General features: G+C 43.1%; 1 protein-coding gene across 1 annotated transcript in view; it reads right to left on the bottom strand.

The window, feature by feature from the left end:
- ERCC5 (ERCC excision repair 5, endonuclease) overlaps nt 1-25664 on the bottom strand; it is a 68850-nt gene that overhangs the window by 7888 nt on the left and 35298 nt on the right. Inside the window, exons 11-20 of the mRNA XM_052650070.1 lie at nt 17843-18024; nt 16832-16941; nt 16355-16438; nt 15251-15311; nt 8184-8327; nt 5655-5862; nt 4234-5331; nt 1034-1281; nt 562-681; nt 109-322 (exon numbers count right to left, since the gene is read on the bottom strand). Of these exons, the coding sequence (XP_052506030.1) occupies nt 109-322; nt 562-681; nt 1034-1281; nt 4234-5331; nt 5655-5862; nt 8184-8327; nt 15251-15311; nt 16355-16438; nt 16832-16941; nt 17843-18024 (2469 nt within the window). The remainder of the gene's footprint in view (nt 1-108; nt 323-561; nt 682-1033; nt 1282-4233; nt 5332-5654; nt 5863-8183; nt 8328-15250; nt 15312-16354; nt 16439-16831; nt 16942-17842; nt 18025-25664) is intronic.

Raw genomic sequence — 25664 nt, 5'->3', positions numbered from 1 at the left:
CCCCCTACCATTTCTATCAATACACCAACTAGTCCCTTGGAAAGAAAGAATTCATAATATAAATTCCTAAGGTAAATTTCAAAAAGCAATCATACTCTGAAGTCTTACCTAATTGGTTGTGAAAGTCCACATACTGGTAATATTCCACAAACTTGTTTTTATTGAAGAAGTTTTTGTAGACGTGCCGTGCCCCAAATAGCCAAATATCACTGTCGTCGGTGATGGTTCCGGAAGTCTGGTCGGTCAGATCCAGGATGGCGCACTGAGCCTCTGCTTCCATGGGAGCCTCGATGTAGGGGATGCCGAAGAGGCGGAGCAGTTCCTGAAGAGTGAGACACTCCATGAGCCCTGCTGAGGAGCGGGACCTGTCCTCCCCCCGGAAGTGGAAGCCGTCACCCGGAAGTGGAGGCCGTCACCCCGAAAGTGGGGGCCGTGCCCCGGAAGTGGGGGCCGTGCCTAAACGTGTCATTCAGTGCACGTTCCCTCGGGGGGTCTTACTCAGTAGCTATTCAGTAGAGACACGGCAGGTATTGTTCAAGGAAGCCCCGGCTATACACCCACCTGGCTTTCCAAGAACATCTGCCCCGTCACAGTAGCGGCCACCCGCTCTTGCTGCTGTTTTTGAGCTTTCAGTGAATTCTGCTGGGTTAAGAGGTTGCTCTCCAGAGCTTCCAGCTCGTCCTGTAAAATAATTTCATTTGTAGACAATTACACTAATAACCCAGTTAAGTTCACTGGTTCTAAAAAGTCTGCATTTAGTCTGACTAAAGTTACCAATAAGCGTTTCTCCTTACGAAGCTTTCCACTTGGATTTCTGAGCAAGTCTGTAAAACCTTTAGCGTTCCCTCACTACCTCACACAAGGAACGGACACTATCCCAGCCGGCAACCTAGCGAGAAAGACGCCGTCAGGAGGAGCAAGAAGATGCGTATGAGCAGCTAGTAAGGATTCAACCCACAACTCCTGGGAAACCCGAACGCTACTTAACTTGGCTTCCTTAGCAATGAGTAAAAGCGCGACGTCACGTTATTACCAGATCGATGTCTTGCCACTCGTGGAGCGAATCCTCTGCATTTTTCTCAGTCTCTTCGCGTCTCTCAATAGCCATGGCCTCACTCTCAGAAATCTCTCTTGGGAGGCCCTCGGAGTCACTGGTGGCTTCTTCCTTCTCACTTCTTGTCGGTTCCTCCTCACCTTGTCCAGAGGGAGGTCTGGAAGCTTCCTGTAACTCGGCTGGAAGTTCATCACTGCTATTTATACTCTGCACTTCAATGAAACTTCCTGTATCAAAATAATGAGGTCATTTTGTCTACAAGTGAAATATTAAAGTTATCCAGAGTGCATCATGAGAAACGCCGGACTGGAAGAAACACAAGCTGGAATCAAGATTGCCAGGAGAAATATCAATAACCTCAGATATGCAGATGACACCACCCTTATGGCAGAAAGTGAAGAGGAGCTAAAAAGCCTCTTGATGAAAGTGAAAGAGCACAGCGAAAAAGTTGGCTTAAAGCTCAACATTCAGAAAACGAAGATCATGGCATCTGGTCCCATCATTTCATGGGAAATAGATGGGGAAACAGTGAAAAAAGTGTCAGACTATTTTTGGGGGCTCCAAAATCACTGCAGATGGTGATTTCAGCCATGAAACTAAAAGACGCTTACTCCTTGGAAGAAAAGTTATGACCAACCTAGATAGTATATTCTAAAGCAGAGACATTACTTTGCCTACTAAAGTCCGTCTAATCGAGTCTATGGTTTTTCCTGTGGTCATGTATGGATGTGAGAGTTGGACTGTGAAGAAGGCTGAGTGCCGAAGAATTGATGCTTTTGAACTGTGGTGTTGGAGAAGACTCTTGAGAGTCCCTTGGACTCAAGGAGATCCAACCAGTCCATTCTGAAGGAGATCAACCCTGGGATTTCTTTGGAAGGAGTGATGCTAAAGCTGAAACTCCAGTACTTTGGCCACCTCATGAGAAGAGCTGACTCATTGGAAAAGACTCTGATGCTGGGAGGGATTGGGGGCAGGAGGAGAAGGGGACGACAGAGGATGAGATGGCTGGATGGCATCACTGACTCGATGGACGTGAGTTTGAGTGAACTCCGGGAGTTGGTGATGAACAGGGAGGCCTGGTGTGCTAAGATACACGGGGTCGCAAAGAGTCGGATACGACTGAGCGACTGAACTGAACTGAACTGATCCTGAAATCAAGAGCTTTCTAAAAGAATCTTGAAAAGTGTTTTACCCTAAAAAGGAAAGACCTAAAAGTAACAGAAAACACATAACCATAGTATATTATTATTAAATAGATTTAGTAATAAGTGTCTATAACTTCAAAATAAGCCTCTTCAGCTAGACATACTGGCACTGTCTTTGAAATTAGGAACTGAGCTTTCAATACTTACACATCTGCTTTATACAAAAATGTTCTCTAACTTACATTGTCTTAAAATTAAAAAAGAACTATCAGGGTATGTACACAATTATGGAGGTTGTTGAAAATGTTTTTATGCTGTTTTACTATGAACACAGCAAAGAAAAAAGCTGTGACTTAGAAAAAGAGCCCTGGAGAAAGATGGGAGAAACAGCTCTTTGTCTTCCACGTCCCTTCCCTCCTCTCTCAATATTTCTTCTTCTCTTTAAAAAGTATCTACGGATTAATTCCCTTCCTCCACTTTAGGTGGAGGAGGCTGGGTCTGAGGACATACTCAAGACAGAGGGCTTGGGGCTCAGGGCTGGGGGCTGGGGCCAAGGAGACAGCCCTCCTCCAAGGAGGCGGCCAGGGAGACCAGGAGGTGGTTACAGAGAATGACTCAATATGTAAATACACTGAAGACAGTGGAAGGTCCTTCACTGTCAGCCAGGGAAGTTACAAAGAGGTCAGAGCGTGGAGTGAGAGCTGTGACACTGGAGAGGAAGTACAGACATGAGTGTGAGTTCAAAGGTGTTTGCACGGCCCCATGAACAGGTGCAGGGGTTGGGATTCCAGCCCCATCTGATGGCCCCAGAGCTGGAGCTTCCTGGTCTACACTGCACCAGTCTCCACCCTCTGGTCACCTCTGCAGGGGAGCGGAACCAAGAAGACGGAGTGTCTCCCACTCAGTCTCAGCTGGGAACAGTGTGGTCACTCAACTTTTTGGTCATTCTGCACGTCTGCAGATGACTACAAAGACACCACTGTGAGGACAGATTCTGAGCTAAGAAATAAATTTCAGTGAGTAGGCAATTTCACAAATATGAAATCTGTGAAAAATGAGGTTTGACTGTACATAAATGTGTATAGATATATAATATACATGTGTACATATTAAAAAGCATAGACATTACTTTGTCAACAAAGGTCCATCTAGTCAAGGCTATGGTTTCTCCTGGTCTACACTGCACCAGTCTCTACCCTCTGGTCACCTCTGCAGGGGAGTGGAGTCACGTACGGATGTGAGAGTTGGACTATAAAGAAAGCTGAGTGCCGAAGAATTGATGCTTTGGAACTGTAGTGTTGGCGAAGACTCTTGAGAGTCCCTTGGACTGCAAGGAGATCCAACCAGTCCATCCTAAAGGAGATCAGTCCTGGGTATTCATTGGAAGGACTGATGTTGAAACTGAAACTCCAGTACTTTGGCCACCTGATGCGAAGAGCTGACTCATTTGAAAAGACCCTGATGCTGGGAAAGATTGAGGGCAGGAAGAGAAGGGGACGACAGAGGATGAGATAGTTGGATGGCATCACCAACTCAATGGACATGGGTTTGGGTGGACTCTGGGAGTTGGTGATAGACAGGGAGGCCTGGTGAGCTGTGGTTCATGGGGTCACAAAGAGTCGGACACGACTGAGCAACTTAACTGAACTGAACATATAGAGAGAGAGAGAGATAGATACGGAAAAACCAATGTGGTAAAATGCCAGTAATGAGGTTCTAGGTGAGGGAAATAGGTTTTGAAGTATTTTTTTCAACATTTTAAACTTTCTAATTATTTCAAAACAAAAAACTAAAAAATTAAAAGGGAAACTCACCTTTACCTTCTCCAACTAGGGCACTTCCTCCCTAATTTAAATAAAACAAAAAGAGTAGCCACCAGGAAAGGTCAAGATCGCATTATGAGCTATGTGTCCCTCGCAAAGCCACTTGACCTTTCTGGGTCTCTAGTTCATCAGCTGAACAACGTGGACCTGGACTATGCTCAGGTGTGAAATCCTGCTTTTCTTTATCTCTTAGGAAAGCACAAGCACCTACCGTCGGATTCACTGTCTTCGGAGTCTACTTCCGTTGGTTCCGTGGACTCTGGCACCAAAATCAAACCCTGGCCTGCAGATTCAACGGACTCGTGTTCTTGGATGGTTTTCAAGAAATTCTCATGCTCTGGGGCACTAATAGGTGCCTCATTTCCTAAGTCACTTACTGTGTCTATAGCGACACTCAGGATGTTACTCGATTCTTGCAAACTGGTGGTGCCAACGATGTCAGGGGCAGGATTTTTTTCAGATTCTGCTTCGTCATCACTTGATAGAACAGAGGTGTCATGCTTACTCTCGGATGGAAGAGCCTGCTGTGGCTTGGACACTCTGGTGTATGTCCCACTCCTTGACCCAGAACTTGGACTTGCCGGAGGTGTTGGTATCTGCTCTGGTCCCCCCGGGAGCCCAGGCACATCCCTGTGTGGCACCAGATCTTTTCCATCCTGAGCTGTAGACTCAGCGCTGGTCTGAAAGGGTTCCTTCAACGCGTGCATAGATGGCGTCTGTTCTTTTGGAAAGCTAGACTCACTGCCTTGACAAAAGACAGTCTGCAGTAAAGGAGCTGAGTCTGTCTGCTCTTTTTCATCACTGGTCTTGGTCACATGCTCCTCTGTGAGGGTCACACTGGCAGCACGAGGCGCTGCCGTCAACAGCTCTTGGTCTCCATCTCTCACTTCAGGTTCTTCCACAGCTTCCTCATCAGAACTGCTCACCAGCGGTCTTGGTTTTCTCCTGCCCGCCCCCTCTGTCTGCACACCGGCATGCACTTTCAGATCTTCATCGTCGTCATCGAGAGCTCTCTGAATGGCCAAGAGGGTCAGCGGGGACACAGAACCCTCAGAGGCGGGAGCTGGTGGGCTCTTCACATCGCACGGCCTGCGATGCTTGCCCTCCAGCTCATCTTCTGAGCTACTGCCCAGCAGAGCAGCCTGCATGGCCAGCAAGGTTCTGGGGGAGGGAGGGGAGGTGTCGGGTTCTTTCTTTGGCTTCAGTTTTTCACACGGAGGTGACTTCGTGTCTAAAGCCCCACTATGCTTTTCGCTGCAAGAAGGAAGGGACTCTGAATCCGCTTCTGTGACTTTCTTAACTTGAACACCTTGAGAAAAATTAAAACAGGGTCACTAGGTAGTTCTACAGGGTGACAGCATGCTTCTAGTTAGATAAGTAAGAATATACTTGTTCTCATGAAGTTATAAATTCTCATTTAACCAGCAACTAGGAATTAATTAATCTTAAAGTGGGTTGGTACAGTACTAGTTAATACATTAATGGTTGTATAGATCATCACATTAATAATAATTACACTTAATAAATTAAGTAGGGCTTCATTCATGTTATCTGCAGGTGGGAGTTTACAGAATTCAGAGACACGACATACTTTTGGGTTTTAACCATCAAGTAAGTGATGGTATGTGGTACCTTTTATCAAGATGTAGTGGGACGTGTCCTCGGAGACCACTCTCCTGGACTCCACCTCCTTCAGAAAGCCTCCTTCATCTTCATACTGCCTTTGGATTTTCCCTGAATGTTGTTGATTCATTTCCTTCTCGACGTTTTCTATGTGTTGGTTTAGATAGTTTTTTTTAAGCAAGCCTTTTAGCTGGTACTGTGAAAAGTCATTAGACTCCTAAAACAAAAAAAACAAACAGAATGGTTTCATATATTAAATACAGATAATATTCCCATATTTCCACCCTTTTCCCCAAAGGAGATAACTGATTTTTTCCATTGGTGGTATTTTTACATTAGAAAAGTAAAATGTGAGTAGTAGGGGAAAGCCATAATTGCCTTGTTAAAGAGTAATCTTTCAAACAAAAAGAACTGGGCAAAAGAAAAGAAATCATGAATCCTGTTTATGATTCAATTATTTACTCAAAAAAGATTTACCGAACATGGGATGCACACCAGGGAGTCTGAAATGTTGACTGTGGCTTAACAGTTTTTTAGAATGCAAGTCAAGTGCTGGTCCCTGGTCCACAAAAGACACACGATAAATCACTGTAGTCAGTTATTAATAATACTTAACATTTACAGCACATCTCCTGAGTAAGGCATTCTTCTAAGTGTTTTTACATACACTATCCCATTTTATACTCAACCACCAAGGAGACAGAAGTCATTACCTCCATTCTACAAATGAAGAACCTGAGGCTTAAACAGTTTAAGTAACCTCCCTAGAACCGTGTGGTTAGTTACATGGTAGATTTGGGTCAAAACCAGGTTGCTAAGCCTTATACTAAATTATTACCAAATTATTATGATTACTCATATTCTCACCAACATTACTATTATCAATATTGCATTTGCCTAATGTACAGACAATGCAAAGGTCCAACCTGTATGACTCAGAACTTCCCTCAGCTACCAGCATGATAGATCCAATGGGCTGTGCACCATTCTACCCTGGCCAACCCAGCCCAGAGGCTCTGCATTGGCAGAAAGAGAAGAAATGGAGCAAGGCATTGGGACTGCCTCTTTTTCTCCCATCTGTTCCACTGTTGTTTACATAATCCAAATTCTATTTCCTCAAAGACAAGCCAGAGGTCCTTTCACACTCAAGAAATAGAACGCTTGACTGAGGGCTTCAGAAGGCTTCCCTGGTGGCTCAGGATTCAAGAATCTACCTGCCAATGCAGGAGAGACTGGTTCAATCCCTGGTCCAGGAAGATCCCACAGCCTGTGGAACAACTAAGCCGGTGTGCCACAGCTACTGAGCCCGCGCTCTAGCGCCCAAGAGCTGCAACTACCAAGCCTGCTCGCCCTAGAGCCCATGATCCCAACAGGAGAAGCCACAGCATTGAGAAGCCCATGCACCACAACGAAGAGTAGTTCTCCACGCCCCACAGCCAGAGAAACGCCCGTGCAAAGCAACAAGACCCAGTGCAGCCAAAAATAAATAAATACAAATTATTTTTTAAAACGCTTGGTTGATAAACTGAGCACAGATTCGCCCCTCCCCAGAGGTGAAAATAAATCTACTTCTGTCCTTTGTACATCATTTCTGTACACCTTGGCATTTTCCTACATTCATGTGCTTCATAGAAAAGCAGAAAGGAATGATGGGAAAAGAAATAGCTCCTGCCTTTTTCATATTTTTTTTATCAATCAAAGAAAAGTTCAAAAGTCTATAGGAAAAAAAAAAGCCCCACATCCATTCATTAGCAATATTACAAAATTTATAGGTAAAGTTAATGGAGAACAATGTTAGAAAGAACAGGTGGTAGCAGTAGGAAGGAAAACAAGACTCATTCACCAGCTAAACACAGTAATGATGGTACAGTGAGACCAGGGAACATACTCAACAGAACCTGATTCTACGCACTGCCCCACCTCCCATTTCTGCAGCTGCGAAGCCACCATCAGAGGCTCCAAACTGAGCAATTTACCACTGAATTCCCTGTTACCACCATCCAGAAAGAGGAAGAGGGAAGACAGGAGATCCGACTACACTTCTAGCCTTCAGGGAACAGATACCTGGAATTTCAAGTTAGAACAAACTTCTCCACTGTGATTAGGTTCTCTATTACTGCGAATAGTCTACAATGTATATGATGGATTAAAATAACTTTCATGAACTAACTTAAGGACTGAACTACTGAGTACCTACTATGTGAAAAATACTGAGCTAAGCACTGAAAATACAGAAGTGCACAAGGTAGGCACAGCTGGGTGCTAAAAATCTAAAGAGACACCACAGGGAGCTGTGAGAACACAGAGCAGGAGATAAGACTTGGTCTTGGTGGAAAGTCAAGAGGTCTTCTGTGAGTAAGCATCTGTAAGCTCCAACTTATACAAAATGATGTTGCATAAGATCTCAGAAATATACAAAGGCTGTTTACTGAAAACAACAGATCGTGTAAGTAATGTTTATCAAGATTCTCTTATTTTAACAAAAAATTTTGCTGGCACTCTTAACTTTACACATTAACATGCTATTGTATATTTCACCTCTGGCATCACTTCAAATAATGTTCTTCTCCGCTTAGTAAATTCCTTCATATCAGTCAAGATTTCATGCTTTACTTCAAGGGGCAGGCTGTTGAAATCTTCAGACTCAATGTCAACTGCATGAGGATTGTGAAAGAACTCTTCCTGTAAAGAGCGAAACGTAACACCATGACATTTACATTTTATACACTTAACTCTACACACCATGCCAGACTTTGTGTGTGTGTGTGCTTGTATACAGAGTTCTACGTAACTACAGTAGGCTAAACACAGTTATACATATCTGCAACAGGCATTAAAGTGAACAGACAGGTACATGAACCATGAACTTCCAGATGTTCAAGCTGGATTTAGAAAAGGCGGAGGAATCAGAGATGAAATTGCCGGTATCTGTTGGATTATAGAAGCAGCAAGAGAATTCCAGAAAGATATCTACTTTTGCTTCATTGATGCTAAAGCCTTTGACTGTGTGGATAACAAGGAACTGTGGAAAATTCTTAAAGAGATGGGAGTATCAGACCACCATACCTGCCTCCTGAGAAACCTGTATACAGGTCAAGAAGTATCAGTTAGAACCCTACGTGGAACAACACACTGGTTCAAAATTGGGAAAGGAGTATGTCAAGGCTGTATATTGTCATCCTGTTTATTTAACTTATATGAAGAGTACATCATGCAAAATGCCAGGGTGGATGAAGCACAAGCTGGAATCAAGATTGCCGGGAGAAATATCAATAACCTCAGATATGCAGATGATACTACCCTTAAGGCAAAAAGCGAAGAGGAAGTAAAGAGCCTCTTGATGAAGCTGAAAGAGTGAAAAACCTGGCTTTAAACTCAACATTCAAAAAACTAAGATCATGGCATCTGGTCCCATCACTTCATGGCAAATAGATGGAGAAACAATGAAAACAATGAGAGCCCATTTTCTTGGGCTCCAAAATCACTGTAGATGGTGACTGCAGCCAAGAAATTAAAAGACGCTTGCTCCTTGGAAGAAAAGCTATGACAAACCTAGATAGCATATTCAAAAGCAGAGATATTACTTTGCCAACAAAGGTCCACCTAGTCAAAGCTATGGTTTTTCCAGTAGTCATGTATGGATCTGACAGTTGGGCCATAAAGAAGGCTGAGTGCCAAGAATTGATGCTTTTGAACTGTAGTGTTGGAGAAGACTCTTGAGAGTCACTTGGACTGCAAGGAGATCCGACCAGTCCATCCTAAAGGAAATCAATCCAAAATATCCACTGGAGGGATTGATGCTGAGGCTGAAGCTCCAATACTTTGGCCATCTGATGCAAAGAACTGACTCAATGGAAAAGACCCTAATGCTGGGAAACACTAAAGGTAGGCGAAGAAGGGGACATAGAGGATGAGGTGGTTGGATGGCATCACCGACTCAATGGACATGAGTATGAGCAAGCTCTGGGAGACAGTGATGGACAGGGAGGCCTGGTGTGCTGCAGTCCATGGGGTCACAAAGAGTTGGACAGGACTGAGTGAATGAACAACAATATTAATTAATTTAAAAAAAAAAAAAACAAGAAATACTTACTAGGCATCTCTAATATACAATGTACTGTTTCAGGTGTTAAAGTACTTTAGAGATCATGCCAGATAAACTTCTATTCTCAGGGGAAGAAGAAGACACATGATAAACAAATAAATGAACAAGATAAATGATGAGAAAACAAAGCAAGTTAATCTGATTGAGTTGATTAGAAGAAAAGAAAGAGAAAAAAATATTTGATAAATAGGAAAGACTCCACAAAAATCAATGACCTGTATTCGCCTGACACTATCACAACAATGTTAATCGGCTCTACCACAGTAAAAATAATAATAATAATGACCTGTGAGCAGAGACATGAAAGACTCCAGAAATCTGCTCAGGGAAGAGCATCTGAGGCTGAAGGGACAACAAGTACAAAGGCCCTGAGGCAGAGATGAGCCTTATGAATTTAAATAATACTTATAATTGCTTTACTTAGATACATTTTGTTTTGCTTTTAACCTAGTGGCTCACCTGGTAAAGAATCTGCCTGCAATTCTTTACCTGGGTTTGATCCCTAGGTTGGGAAGACACCCTGAAGAAGGAAATGACAACCCACTCCAGTATTCTTGCCTAGAGAATTCTAGGACAAGAGGACAGAGAAGCCAGGCAGGGTACAGTCCATGGGGTCACAAACAGTCGGACACAAGGGTGCAACTTTCCCTTTCTAAAACCAAAAGTGAAATTAACTGTGAGAAATTTTCAGACATGCAAAAGTGTAAAACTTTTCTACATTTAACTTGATTACTGAAACTACTTTAAAACTCTTCATTAGTTCAGTTCAGTTCAGTCGCTCAGTCGTGTCCGACTCTTTGCGACCCCATGAATCGCAGCACACCAGGCCTCCCTGTTCATCACCAACTCCCAGAGTTCACTCAGACTCATGTCCATCGAGTCAGTGATGCCATCCAGCCATCTCATCCTCTGTCGTCCCCTTCTCCTCCTGCCCCCAATCCCTCCCAGCATCAGAGTCTTTTCCAATGAGTCAACTCTTCGCATGAGGTGGCCAAAGTACTGGAGTTTCAGCCTCAGCATCATTCATTCCAAAGAAATCCCAGGGCTGATCTCCTTCAGAATGGACTGGTTGGATCTCCTTGCAGTCCAAGGGATTCTCAAGAGTCTTCTCCAACACCACAGTTCAAAAGCATCAATTCTTCAGTGCTCAGCCTTCTTCACAGTCCAACTCTCACATCCATACACGATCACAGGAAAAACCATAGCCTTGACTAGACGGACCTTAGTCGGCAAAGTAATGTCTCTGCTTTTGAATATGCTATCTAGGTTGGTCATAACTTTTCTTCCAAGGAGTAAGCATCTTTTCATTTCATGGCTGCAGTCACCATGTACAGTGATTTTGGAGACCCCAAAAATAAAGTCTGACACTTTTTTCACTGTTTCCCCATCTATTTCCCATGAAGTGACGGGACCAGATGCCATGATCTTCGTTTTCTGAATGTTGAGCTTTAAGCCAACTTTTTCGCTCTCCTCTTTCACTTTCATCAAGAGGCTTTTTAGCTCCTCTTCACTTTCTGCCATAAGGGTGGTGTCATCTGCATATCTGAGGTTATTGAGATTTCTCCTGGCAATCTTGATTTCAGCTTGTGTTTCTTCCAGTCCAGCGTTTCTCATGATGTACTCTGCATAGAAGGTAAATAAGCAGGGTGACGATATACAGCCTTGACGTACTCCTTTTCCTATTTGGAACCAGTCTGTTGTTCCATGTCCAGTTCTAACTGTTGCTTCCTGACCTGCATACAGATTTCTCAAGAGGCAGGTCAGATGGTCTGGTATTCCCATCTCTCTCAGAATTTTCCACAGTTTATTGTGATCCACACAGCCAAAGGCTTTGGCATAGTCAATAAAGCAGAAATAGATGTTTTTCTGGAACTCTCTTGCTTTTTCCATGATCCAGCGGATGTTGGCAATTTGATCTCTGGTTCCTATGCCTTTTCCTAAACCAGCTCGAACATCAGGAAGTTCACGGTTCACGTATTGCTGAAGCCTGGCTTGGAGAATTTTGAGCATTACTTTACTAGCATGTGAGATGAGTGCAATTGTGCAGTAGTTTGAGCATTCTTTGGCATTGCCTTTCTTTGGAATTGGAATGAAAACTGACCTTTTCCAGGCCTGTGGCCACTGCTGAGTTTTCCATGTTTGCTGGCATATTGAGTGCAGCACTTTCACAGCATCATCTTTCAGGATTTGAAAGAGCTCCACTGGAATTCCATCACCTCCACTAGCTTTGTTCATAGTGATGCTTTCTAAGGCCCACTTGACTTCACATTCCAGGGTGTCTGGCTCTAGATTAGTGATCACACCATCATGATTATCTGGGTCGTGAAGATCTTTTTTGTACAGTTCTTCTGTGTACTCTTGCCACCTCTTCTTAGTATCTTCTGCTTCTGTTAGGTCCAGACCATTTCTGTCCTTTATGGATCCCTTCTTTGCATGAAATGTTCCCTTGGTATCTCTAATTTTCTTGAAGAGATCTCTAGTCTTTCCCATTCTGTTCTTTTCCTCTATTTCTTTGCATTGATCACTGAAGAAGACTTTCTTATCTCTTCTTGCTATTCTTTGGAACTCTGCATTCAGATGCTTATATCTTTCCTTTTCTCCTTTGCTTTTTGCTTCTCTTCTTTTCGCAGCTATTTGTAAGGCCTCCTCAGACAGCCATTTTGCTTTTTTGCATTTCTTTTCCATGGGGATGGTCTTGATCCCTGTCTCCTGTACAGTGTCACGAACCTCATTCCATAGTTCATCAGGCACTCTATCTTCATTAGTAAAGGAGACAAAATAATACAGTTTGCTTTCTTGTATGTATGTGTGCTCTGTGTTTGTAGACCAGCAAGCACTTAAAACAGGCCAGTCATTTTACTCAGAGCTTCCAGTGTTCTTCCTCAAGAATGATCTCATCACTCCTACAGGGAGGGCATCAAAGTTTTTTTTTTAAAAAAAAGCACCATGGAGAAGCTAAGTTGCATCTAAGATCTCAAAACTAGTTAGTAATGGGGCCCAGACTTAACTGCAGATCTCTCTGCCCACAGGGTCCCTGGTCTTCACCAAGTCTGTGCTCTCTTGCTATGTTAATAAGGCAGTATCTTCATGAGCTGAAGAACCTTGCAATTTTAGCTCAAAAGTCTTCTAACAGACATACTAAAATATTATTATAAACAGACAAGGGAATCAAAGAATGTTACCTGCTTTTCTGAGAAACTTGCAGGAAATTTCAAAAACATGTATCCACAGCACAAGTTCAATTTGTAAGCATGCTATTCATTAGATGATAGAACATGTCCACAGGTTCTCTGACTCTCTTTTCTGGATGAATTCCCCTCCCATCCAGTAGGTGCTGACCCTACTCGGCAGCCAGTGAACTGCACGCTGTGGACAGGAGGCTGTGCATCCCCCAAGGCCATCAGAAAGGGCAGCACGGGCCAAGCAGTCACTTCTTCCTGGGCTCCTGCCCTGGGAACCCAGCGCCGCTGTGCCTGAGCTCAGGACATGCTGGGAGCCAGCGTGAGGAATTCCACCCGTGACAAGGTCATGCGGCAGAGCTCTGATGGCAAGGCTAATCAGACCTCAGGTTTTCCCCCTGGAATTTCCTGAGCATCCACCCCCCAAAAATAAGAATCTACCTGCTTTTCCACTCTTCTGATATTCTCTGGAAAAAGTCAACTCAGGGCTTTAGTCTTCTGCATTTGAAAGGGATGTTTCAGTTAAACCCCCTCTGATAGCTCTCTAGCTTGCCTAACAGGTTCCCCTGACCTCTTACAGCTTGTGAATTGCTTACAGCCCCCCAACCCGGAAAGGCACAAAGCTTAAAAGCATCTTAAAGATACAGAGCCTTTTCTAAAGAGCGAAAAATCATATTGGTGATGGGTTTTCACTGTTGACTTAATGATTGCCGCCAGGCCTCCATATTCTTTATCTTTTAGGCACCTGGGAGGATGTTAATCAATGTAAACGGGATATGGAAAAAGATATATAGTAGTTTTGATGTTAGCAACACTAGACTTTTGAGTTGATTACTTTTCTTTTGTTATAAATCACTGTACTCCTTTCACTTGTTATAAACTGCTGTGTCTTTGCTATGTAAGAATGTAACTTTAGTGCTTTCTGAGAATGGCACCAGACTTTGGGAAGATCAACACAAATAAGTCTTCTGGTTGACAAACCCTTATCAGAAAAAAGGCTGTAAAATGTTAATTGGCCCTTTTGGCCGGAAGGTGATGTAAATTACCTAAGACTTGTATATACAATTAGGTATGCAGAGAGAAAAGCCTGGTTTTGATAAGAGTCTGGACTGCTAACGCTGCATAACTTTGTGTTACCCATTGATCTCCATGTTTTATCAGAAGTATAAAAAGCCTTCTGAACAATAAAGGATGGACCAGTTTCTCAGACTAGTCTCTCGGCCTAGTTTCTTGGGAATCTGGCTCCCCCCGTGTCTCTCTCTCTCTCTTTTTCTCCCTCTGCCTCCCTCTCCTCTTTACTCTAATTTCAGGCTGAATTCCCATCTGGAGCGGGGCAGCTCACTAAGTCTACTTACTTGCCCTGGCTTTTAAGACCGGCGCGAAAGGGAGCCTAAGAAGGGGCACCCTTAGGTATTCAAGTGGGCGCCGGTGGCCCAGCGTAGACAGTGCAAGCTCCTTGTCTGGAACTTTATTGGCCTTCCCCGTAAGCCAAGTTATTCAGTCTTCTTTCTCCACTTAATTTTCTTACTACACTATTTCTTCCTAATCTAATCTTATATTAATAAATAAATAAGTTTTTTCCTCACCGACTCCGTCCCTGCTTCGAATTTCCTGAATCCACCGGGGCTGGACCCCGGCAAGGACACACAGGCAGGGGTTCTGACGAACTGCCAGCATCAACAGCGGGGCACGCAGGAGAGGAGGCCTGGAGGGACTCCAGTCCCAGCTCCAGCCTGACTGCACCCACACAGGAGACACTCAAGGGAACTGCCCCTTGTGCTCATCAACCCCCAGATCAGCAAAGAAGATGATAATAAAAGACTGCTGTCACAGCACTAAGTTACACAGCAATAGATAACTACAGCCTGTGCACCAACATACATCTTCATTAATGTATATGTACCCATGTACCTTTGAAACATATACACATTTCCAAACACACACACACACAGATATGCAACTATACAGGGTGGGAGGGGCATTAACATACAGCAAAATGCTACTAGAAGTTATTCATGGGTGATATGCTTTCCAATATTTTTATATAAGCATTAACTATTATATTTATTTACTGATTGGTTAAAAAAGAAAGATGGCTTATTTTGGATACCTAGATATGCATAATCCCATGTATGTTTATGAGCATGTGTATATTTTAATAGGCATGCATACATATATATATACACAACAAATAAGGTAGTATCTGTCTTTCTTATCAAGAACATGCATAAGTCCATACTACCCATTAAAATCATTCATTTTCATGTTATTCATTTCAAATACCAATAATAGAATTGTACAGTCAAAAATTATTTAAATACCTGTAATGCCTGTTTCTGACTCATCCTTTCTTGCCATTCTTTTTCATCCTCCTCTTCTGAACTGAAAGTCAAACACACATTTATAATACCTATGATTTAATGACGACTTACAAAAATATTTCTTGAGTGCAAGGCACTGCTAGTTACAGAAGCTACAGTGGTGAATAAGATGGCGAAAACTGCGCCATCTTTGGTCTCACCGTCTGGTAGGGACACCTGTAAGGGAGCGATCTTAAGAAGATCTAACATCTTCCATCACCAGCGCAGAGCAGGTTGCCAAAGGGGCAATTAAGGGTCACCTCACTGCAGAAGCTGTCTGAATTCTCTCGCAATTACACTGCTTGGAGAAAAAAGAAGAAACTAGAAAGTGTTTTAAGCAAGGACATGACAGTATCAGATTTGAGTTTTAACAGGTTCTACACTACAAATCAGAAATTGGGCCTGACAGGAGTTCCTCCAAAAGGATAAGATCAGAGATGGAGACAGAAGTGCAGAAGCCAGGCCAGTAACCTCAAGATACGGTGATGGCAGCAGCGGGGATTCAAGAGCTGTGTGGCCTCACGGGAGCCCTGGGAAAGGAATAGGGATGGTCGGGGGGTACAAACTGGCCCTCCACCTGCACTTCAACCAGAGAAGCCGCTGAGGATTATCAGCCAGCAGGAGGAAGAGCGACCAGAGAGGTCCCCGGAGAGCAGGACCATGTGGGCACGTCAGCCTGAGAACTGCAAAGCAGCCACTGGATTTAACAGGGAGGACATCGTGTGTGTGGACTTCAGTGATGGTGAGAGAGAAAACGCCGGACTGAGAAGCAGGCTGAGATGGTAGGTATCAACAAAGAGTCAGAAAAACTAGAATCCACATCTCCACAAACTCTAAGTGAACAGTGCTAACACAGGCTCCTGAGGATGGAGAAAGGAAACCACCACAAACCACTAAAACACAAAGGGAGTCAATAGAAGACGTAGCCTTTAAAAACCAATAAAAATGTCGAGAATGTGTATTGCAGATGCATTAATCCAACACACCTGATGATTTAAGTAAAACATAAAGGTTTAAATCTGTCTGAATGCAGCAATAACATTTTTAAATAGTTAAAACATTTACCTGTTTTTCTCTCTCTCTTTTAAAGGTGGCAAAGCATAGATGTCATCTCTCTGAACTTGAGTAAGACTGGGAAGGGTTTCCTCCCTGCAAAGTACACAGAGACTTCACCAGAGATGACAGGAGACAGTATTTTGAGAGTCAGTAATGCTCCCCATTGAACACACAAACCCGGCCGAGAAGGGGAAACCCAGGGGGATGGGTTCTGCCCTCGCTGGCCTGCCTGCCTCCAGGAAGAGGGAACCTGGTCTTGGCATGAGGAAGACTGTTAGGAGGGTAAAATGTACAAGCGATGCAACCTAGCAGCTTTTCCTTCTCACTGTCAAAGCTGATTCTCAAAAATCAGAGAACTTTCACAACTTCAATTCACGCGGTCAAATGGACATTCCACTGATTCCTCTCATTAGAGAAAGGAATCACAGAATTCAGTGCAAACATAAAAAATGTTCATCTTTGAAATGAGTGTAATTCTCTGCTTGCCTTTTGCTTTTTAAGGCAGTTTTGATAACCTGTCTTTTCAAAAATGTTTTCAAAAGCTTCTCTGTAGTTGTTTTGGAGTCACTGGTGGCCAAGTCCTTTTTATGCCTTCTCTTAGCCTGTGAGAAGAAAGAATATAGGATTTTATTTTGAGGTATTAGGATGTTAAAAACAATTCTGTGGCTATTTTCCCCATAGAATTTGGTTTGTCTTCTGAGTTTTCAGATTATAGCTGTTTTAGTATTTTCTCCTAATTAGTGTACGAGTGAATAGCTTCAGGTTTTTGTTGTGTAAAGGACAGCCAGAGTTTCCAACTAAGTATTACTTAATGAATTATTATACAATGTATTTGGGAAACCATTGTTTCTTTTAAATGTCCTTTAATGTTCCCAAGAAGCCTAAACTTAATACTATATAATTAAGTAAATGCTTCCCTAAAGGGATTATTACATCAATTAACTAGTCTTTAAAATGCTACTATTAGGTCAAAACCAATTTCTGGTATTAGTTTTTATAAAAACACATTACTTATATGTAACTCTGCCCTTCCATATCCAAAATGATGTCATAAAAAATCCTAAAATGTACAGATATACCTTGTAAGAAATTTCCAAACAGGAAAAAATGAAATAGTCTCTGTGCTTACAGTTGAATACAAGGCAAGACTATCAAAACATTCTTTTTCTTTTTGATATAGTTGCTATACAATACTGTGTAAGTTTAACTGTAGAACACAAGAAGACAATACAAAGGGAAAACTCTTTACCTACTGTTAACTTTAATAGTTTTATTAAAAGTTAAATATTATTGCACCCATGTTATACAATGTTTTCAGAGGTAAATCTCTTTGAAATTATCTGTTCATGATAAACTTTTAAAAGTTGAATTAAATTGGATATATGTCAAAGTAAGTCTTGGTTTCCAAAATTCTAAGAAAATTTTAATATCAGGTCAGTTAAAATATGACCTAAAATTCTAAGAATGCAGAAAGAAAAAAAACTATATATATGTAACTCTTACCAATGTCTGTTTCTTCAACAGTGGCGCATCCCCATCAAACACAAAAATAGGACGAATTCGGAAAAATAAGAGTTTGCAGAGTCGGTGGAACAAAGTGAGAAGATGGGCGTTTTCTATCGAATTCCCGTGGCGATCGCGGACTCCTTTAAGAGCCTGGTTTAACCAGATGCTAATATCTAGAAGAATTGTTCATGGAAAACACTCTGCAAATCCTTACCTCCCCTTACAAATTCCCAATGTCTGGTATTATCAAAACATTCAAACTGAGCACTCATCCCAATTCCCTTGAAAGTGAAAAAGGTTCAGCCCTACTGGAATCTCCCTAAAGTGAGCTCACTTTAGCTGGGCTCCTGTCATCACTGTTGACATCCTGAATTGTAAAAGCTTACACAGGCACATGTCTCCTTTAAAAAGTCTAATTGAAAGCAACTTCTTTAAAAGAAATCAGTGATCTATATGAAATTTTAGTAAATTAATCAACTCTTTTGGAGAATGATTTAGCAATTCATAGCAAAACACTTTAAAATCTACATTCTCTTTTATGTAAGAATTCCACTGCCACACACTTATCCTCAAGAAATCATCACAGACTTATCAGAGTGACTTATAAGGTGGTTTTGTTTATAATAATGAAAATATGAAGAATGGAAGTTTTCCAACTGGTCTTTTTTTAAAATTAGATTATGATATCATGATTTGCTGCAATCCAAGCGACCCTTAAAAATGGAAGCTGAGCACATAAAGCAGTCAGAAAATATTATTAAAGGAAGAAATAAAACAGGTTACAGAAGTATGGAAAGTATAAATCTATTTTGTAACATATGCAGTATGTTAAATATACTCAAAGCTCAGACCTCAAAATACTGACTTGACGCAAAAGATGGTTCAGGGTTTTCCATAGGATGTTACAGAAAAACTGGAACAAACTTTTTGGTCAATGTTAAGAGTAGTTGTCTTCTGCTGTGATTATAGCTGATTGCTTTCTTCTTGGAGTCACCTTCTATTTTTAAACTTCACTAAAGAGTGCTTTTTAACCAACTGTTTTCTATTTGTCCCTAAGAGAGGGACACAGCCTTCTGCTGCATTCCCTGGATCCCTCTGCCCACTCTCCTGGCCCACCATCAGAATGCTCACTTCCACGATGGGGGCTCTCAGGCCCTCTCCTTTCCTCCTGTCTGCAGTGTCCATCCAGGCTACCTCTGACCCGCCCCCCCCGCAACTGCAGCCCCCACAGACCCCCACTCCAGGCATGGACCTCTGACCCAGAGCTCTCCTCACCCCAGAATGGATGACTGAGTTGACATGTCTACCTGCTACTTCACAGTCACTGCATACTTGACACAAGCAAAAACTGAGATTCATAAAAAAAATTAAAATTAAAAAAAAAAAAAAGAGCTCCCTGTCTTTGCACCAGGGTGCTCACGCCCCAGGGGGGATCTTTGCAACCCAGGGATCAAATTCAGGTCTCCTGCATTGCAAACAGATTCTTTACTATCTGAGCCAACAGGGACTACATTAGATGGGGAAGGCCCGTCCAAAGAAGTAACAGAGATCTGAGCAAATGAGAGAAGACAGTGAGGCTGGAGGTACAGGTAACACAAATGCCCTCGACCAGAAATGTGTTCCGTTCAAGGACAACGTGGCAGGTGCAAGGGGAGCAGGGAGAGGACGTGATGTAAGGATGTCACTGAAGGCTCACCCCAGTGGCCAAGTGATGAATGAACTATCAATACAAGGAAACCTGCTTTAAACTAGTTACAATAGGCTGAGTGAAAGCAGAATGCAGTGGTGAGGACAAGATGTCAGCTAAAGGGTCCATCCTGGAAGTACGATTAGGTGTTGGCTTAGCTCTGTATCGTACTGGGTCGATTTCTAATTGGCTTGTTCCGGCTGCTACACCACTGTATTAGGTGGAATAAGTTTCTACCTAACTCATTCAATTTTATGAAGCATTAAGTCACCCAGTCGTGTCAGACCCTTTGCTACCTCATGGACTGTAGCCCACCAGGCTCCTCTGTCCATAGATTTCTCCAGGCAAGAATACTGGAGTGGCTAGCCATTCCCTTCTTCAGGGGATCTTCCCAACAAAGGAACTGAACCTGAGTCTCCAGGACTGCAGGCAGATTCTTTGCGATCTGAGCCACCAGGGAATGGGAAATCTAATTTCAGGTCGGGAGCTCTCAACTCTGCTATCCTTTGGAACTAGACATGAACCTTCTGCAACACAGGCTATTAAACATGCTGTGCTTAGTCGCTCAGTCCTGTCTGACTCTGTGCCACCCCATGGACTGAAGACCACCAGGCTCCTCTGTCCAGGGATTTTCCAGGCAAGAATACTGGAATGTGTTGCCATGCCCTCCTCCAGAGGATCTTCCCAACCCAGGAATCAAACCCAGGTCCCCACATTGCAGGTGGGGCCTACACAGAGTGTAATATCTTGTTAATAATAGAGTTAGTGTATTTTACTTTTAAGTAAGGTCCATAAAAGACAAAAGTTTAATTATTAATTCTTTATTATTTGACACAAACATTTATACTGTATAAATAAACAAGACACTCAGCTGGAAATGGTAAAAAGACCAAACAATTTATTTCAGGGATTCAAGAATAAATTATGAACCTAGTATGCCAAGGGTAATTTCTTCATTAACAAATAAAACCAAAAAACCTGAATACATTTTACAAATTATTATTTTCTCACATGGGCTGGAATGTAAACTGATTTAAACTTTTGCTGACGTTTTAAGGGTTCCTGACACTGAATACTGCTTTCATTCCTATGGATAGATATTAATAGTTCCATGGAGAAAACCTTCAGGAAGCAATGGTTTATGGAACCACTAGAGGGCGGACACAGCACGTGTGCTTCAAAAAAAAACAACAAACCTCTGCCACAAGGTATCAGGCACAAAATTTTTAACCCACCATTCATTACGGATGTGTTTTAAATTAACCACATTGCAAAAATTATGTAATCATTATCATCGTCTTGCCTTACCAAAAAAAAATTATCACTGTTCCATTACATATGAATTGTCTCCAGCCAAAGTCAATGAATGGCTCCTCCTGCTGAATCCCCAACCCCTGACAGCGCATTTACCACAGCAATTACTGCAGGACTGTCTTCTCCACAAAGCATGGAGCTCCTAGGCTCATACGTCCCAACTTAGGGAACTGGTGGAAGGTAACACCAGCTTCTGGAACAGAACAGACACTCAGAAAAAGAAAAGATAAAAACAGAAAGATAATGAAGAATGCCTAACGAATAAAAACACTAAAACTTCAGAAACAGCTTTCACTTTCTTCCGTAATTAGGAAACAACATCTAATTCTAAAGACAAAACCAGCCAAACACGCACACAAACGAGGAAAATAACGCACGGTACACCTTTTGAAATCTCTGCGGTGTTGTACCATACGAATTTCCTATTGCAAAAACAGTAACAAAAAAAAAAAAAAAAACAGTAAAAGCTACTTTAAAAAAAGAAAATGAAAACACATGTCCACAACGTTTTTCTTCCTCTCACAAATATAAACCGGCAAGACTCAGGACGGCTGGCAAAACTACTGGTAGGAAGTCGACTTCATTTTCTCTAGGCTGACCTCCCAGCCAGAATAACACCTTCAGGATTTGCAATATTAACAGTGCCAGACACTATTTCTAAACTCCTTTCATTTAAATATTCCCTTTATTCCTCCCACCAACTCTGTGTGTAGAGACTGTTATCACCTCCACTTCCCAGATGAAAGAACTGTAGAGAGGCGCAGAGCGTTGGGCCTAAGACTCCAATCCAGGGAGCTGTGACTGCAAAGCGGAAGAAAATGAGACACTTAGAAAGGAAGCGTCCTGAGGAAGATCCTATAGCTACTCCTCCCCGGCCTGAGACTCCCCTGGGCTGCCCCTCCAACGCCGCTCTGCGCCCCAGCAAAACTGAGGGCAAAAAGCCCTGGCGTCTGACGTTGATGTATGACAGAAAACAACACAATTCTGTAAAGCAGTTATCCTTCGATTAAAAAAAAAAACAGCCCTGGCGTCCACCGAGCATCCCCAGTGTAAAGGATACCCACGGCAAGGATCTTCCCCTCCAGCGTCTCCGGGCTGATCTGCCGCCCGGAGCACTCCAACAGCTTCCAGAGCCCCTGGACTCCCATGAGGGAGCTGTGTCCTCGGCGTCGCGGGCGGCTTCTCACTCCAAGTCTTCCCCGCCCGGCTGCACCGCCGCCCGGGGCCCAGGAAAAGCCCTCTCAGCTTCTACTCAGAAAGACGGAAAATTAAGAGCCCGCAGCTGTCCAGGAAAAACCGACCCCGGCGAAACGGGCAGTTTCCAGAAACTGACACGGCCTTGCGGAAGAAAAACGGGACCGGACAAAACTGGCGACGCTGAGGGGCAAGTCCTCGTCTCCTCCAGCGCTCTGGCCCAAACGTTAGCACTCTTAACGGACGACCAAGGTGAGGGGCCGGCGCAGGCAAGATTTAATAGCCAGAAAAACTTCCTCCGAAAACTCCAGTCTCCTCAAGCTCAGGCGTAAACGCACGGGAAATGGAGCTTCCCGGATGCCGTTTAATGCGTCGTGCAGGGCGGAAGTCCTGGCTCCCCGCGATGACGTATATCCGCTGCGCCGATGCATTCCGGAAGTGAGGGGGTGGTTCAGCTTCTGTGTTTACGGCGTGTTGGCCGCCTTACTTTCTCTATGGAGGGATCTTATTTCTGTTAAACGTTGAAACCGTACGCAAAGCGTTTTCTCTCAGAAGTTACGGGTTTGTGCATCCTTTTCTAGCGTCGGTTTCTTCCCAGTCTGCCGCCAGTTGTGAAAATTCTTGATGCTAAGTATTGTTTATCGCGGGAGGCAATAACTGAAAGGCTTTGAATTCGTTTCAGTCGCTTAGTCGTGTCTGACTCTTTGCGACCCCATGGACAGCAGCACGCCAGGCCTCCCTGTCCATCACCAACTCCCGGAGTTTACTCAAACTCATGTCCATTGAGTTCGTGATGCCATCCAAACATCTCATCCTCTGTCGTCCCCTTCTGCCTTCAATCTTTCCCAGCATCAGGGTCTTTTCTAGTGAGTCAATTCTTCGCGTCAGGTGGCCAAAGTACTGGAGTTTGAGCATCAGTCCTTCTAATGAATGAATATTCAGGACTAATTTCCTTTAGGATGGACTGGTTGGATCTCCTTGCAGTCCAAGGGACTCTCAAGAGTCTTCTCCAACACCACAGTTTAAAAGCATCAATTCTTCTGCGCTCAGCTTTCCTTATAGTCCAACTCTCACATCCATACATGACTACTGGAAAAACCGTATCCTTGACTAGATGGACCTTTGTAGGCAAAGTAATATCTCTGCTTTTTAATATGCTGTCTAGGTTGGTCATAATTTTTCTTCTAAGGAGCAATCCTCTTTTAATTTCATGGCTGCAGTCACCAGCTACAGTGATTTTGGAGCCCAAAAAAATAAAGTCTGACACTTTCCATTGTTTCCCCAACTATTTCCCATGAAGTGATGGGACCGGATGCCATGATCGTCATTTTCTGAATGTTGAGCTTTAAGCCAACTTTTTCACTCTCCTCTTTCACTTTCATCAAGAGGCTCTTTAGTTCTCCGCTTTCTGCCAGACGTGTTATCTGCATATCTGAGGTTATTGATACTTCTGGAAATCTTGATTCCAGCTTGTGCTTCATCCAGTCTGGCATTTCTCATGATGTATTCTGCATAAAAGTTAAATAAGCAGGGTGACAATATACAGCCTTGACGTACTCCTTTCCCAATGTGGAACCAGCCTGTTGTTCCATGTCCAAGTATAACTGTTGCTTCTTCACCTACATACATATTTCTCAGGAGGCAGGTCAGGTGGTCTGGTATTTCCATCTCTTTAAGAACTTTCCACAGTTTGTTGTGATCCACACAGTGAAAGGCCTTAGCATAGTCAAAACAGAAGTAGGTGGAAGATTTGGTTGATGTTTTTTCATTAATAAGTAGGTAGTTATCTGAAAATCTGTAGTAACCAGATAGTAATATGGTTGAAAATCTTAGCCCTTGAAGTACATTTTTCTTCAGCATTTAAGAGGCTTGTAGATCAGAAATAACAAGAAACTCATTGCCAGAGTAGCTCCTGGAAAGGTGGTAGATTGGACCCTCAGGCTAAGATTCAAACCCCCACCGAACCATTTATGGTGTTTAGCATTGCCCAGAGGTTTGTTCAAAACATCTTTCTTCATCTGTAATAGGCAGGCGTAGAAGCAGTCTTGCAAACTGTTTCAAGCAAGGATCATAGGTAATGTTTGTGAAGTACTTAACCACTAGTGGTCAATGAATGGTAGCCTTTTTGTACAAATTTGTTCAGATTTGGACTATTGAAATTAGATTTAAATCAGTGAAAAGAAATGATTGGAAAATAAGTTTTTAGCGAAATTATTTTTTTGCCCAAACAGATGGTTCCCAGTAGCCAAGTTTCCTGAACCTGTGTACTCAGTTGCTCAGTCACCTCAGACCCTGTAACCCCATGGACTGTAGCCCACCAGGCTCCTCTGTCCGTGGGATTTCCCAGGCAACAATACTGGAAAAGTGAAAGGAAAGTGCATTCGCTCAGTCGTGTCCAACTCTTTGTGACCCCATGGACTGCAGCCTCCCAAGCTCCTCCGTCCATGGGATTTTCCAGGCAAGAATACTGGAGTGGATTGTCACTTCCTTCTCCAGGGGATCTTGCTGACTCAGGGATTGAACCCCGGTCTCCCGCATTGCAGGCGGATGATTTGGGTTGCTATTTCCTAACTTAGAATCTTCCTGACCCAAGGATCTAATCTGCATTTCCTGTGTCACATAGATTCTTTACCCCCACGACCTAGTTGCAACTAATTTTCTCTCAGGGCTAATCCTGGTAAAGTACTTACTTGCATTTCCTCCAGATGTAAAATTATACGCGGAACTTTTGTTCCTAAATGTATTTTGCCGGAATTAATATGATTACCTATTTGTGTCTTCCTCCACCCAACAGAGTAGATTGTAAAGTTACTGGAACCAACAACTGTTTTGTTGACTGTTGTATGTGTGTGTGTGAAGTCGCTCAGTCGTGTCCGGCTCTTTCCGAACCCGTGGACTGTAGCCCACCAGGCTCCTCTGTCCGTGGGATTCTCCAGGCAAGAATACTGGAGTGGGGTGCCATTTCCTTCTCCAGGGGATCGTCCCAACCCAGGGATGGAACCCGGATCTCCTGCATTGCAGGCAGATGCTTTATCCTCTGAGCCACCAGTTGTATACCCCACTGTTTATATTTAGCAGGAATTCTATAAATATTGTCTAAATGACCACTTTCCCAGCCTCAAATCTAAATCTGCAGGGCATCTTGCACCCTATTGAATTTTCTCACAAGTTCAGATCCCATCAGAGCCATGTAATAATCCTGAGGTATGGGCTGAATTGTGTCCTCCAAAGTTCAAATGTTGAAGCGCTAACCCCTAGTGTCTCAGAATGTGACCAACTGGAAACTGGGCCTTTTTAAAGTTAAAATGAGGCCATTAGGGTAAGTTAATCAGTCTGACTGATGTCCTTAGAAAAGGAAATTTGGACACCCAGACACTAAGGCTCTTTGCACAGAGGAAAAAGCAAGTGAGGACACAGGGAGCTGCAAACCAAGAAGGTTCAGGAAACCAAATTTTGGATCTTGACTTCTAGCCTCTGGAGCTATGAGAAAATAAATGCTGTGTAAGCTACCAGTCTGACGTTTCATTTTGGTAGCCCCAGCAGACACATCTAGGATCCTGGACACATTTGTTCAATGTTGAGAATCTGAATAAAATGGAGATGGCACTTCTTTTTTGC

This window comes from Budorcas taxicolor, chromosome 12 (assembly GCF_023091745.1).
Source record: "Budorcas taxicolor isolate Tak-1 chromosome 12, Takin1.1, whole genome shotgun sequence".
In the NCBI taxonomy this organism is placed as follows: Eukaryota; Metazoa; Chordata; class Mammalia; order Artiodactyla; family Bovidae; genus Budorcas; species Budorcas taxicolor.
Note: the sequence above shows the minus strand (reverse complement) of the source record. Positions and strands in the feature narration are given on the sequence as shown.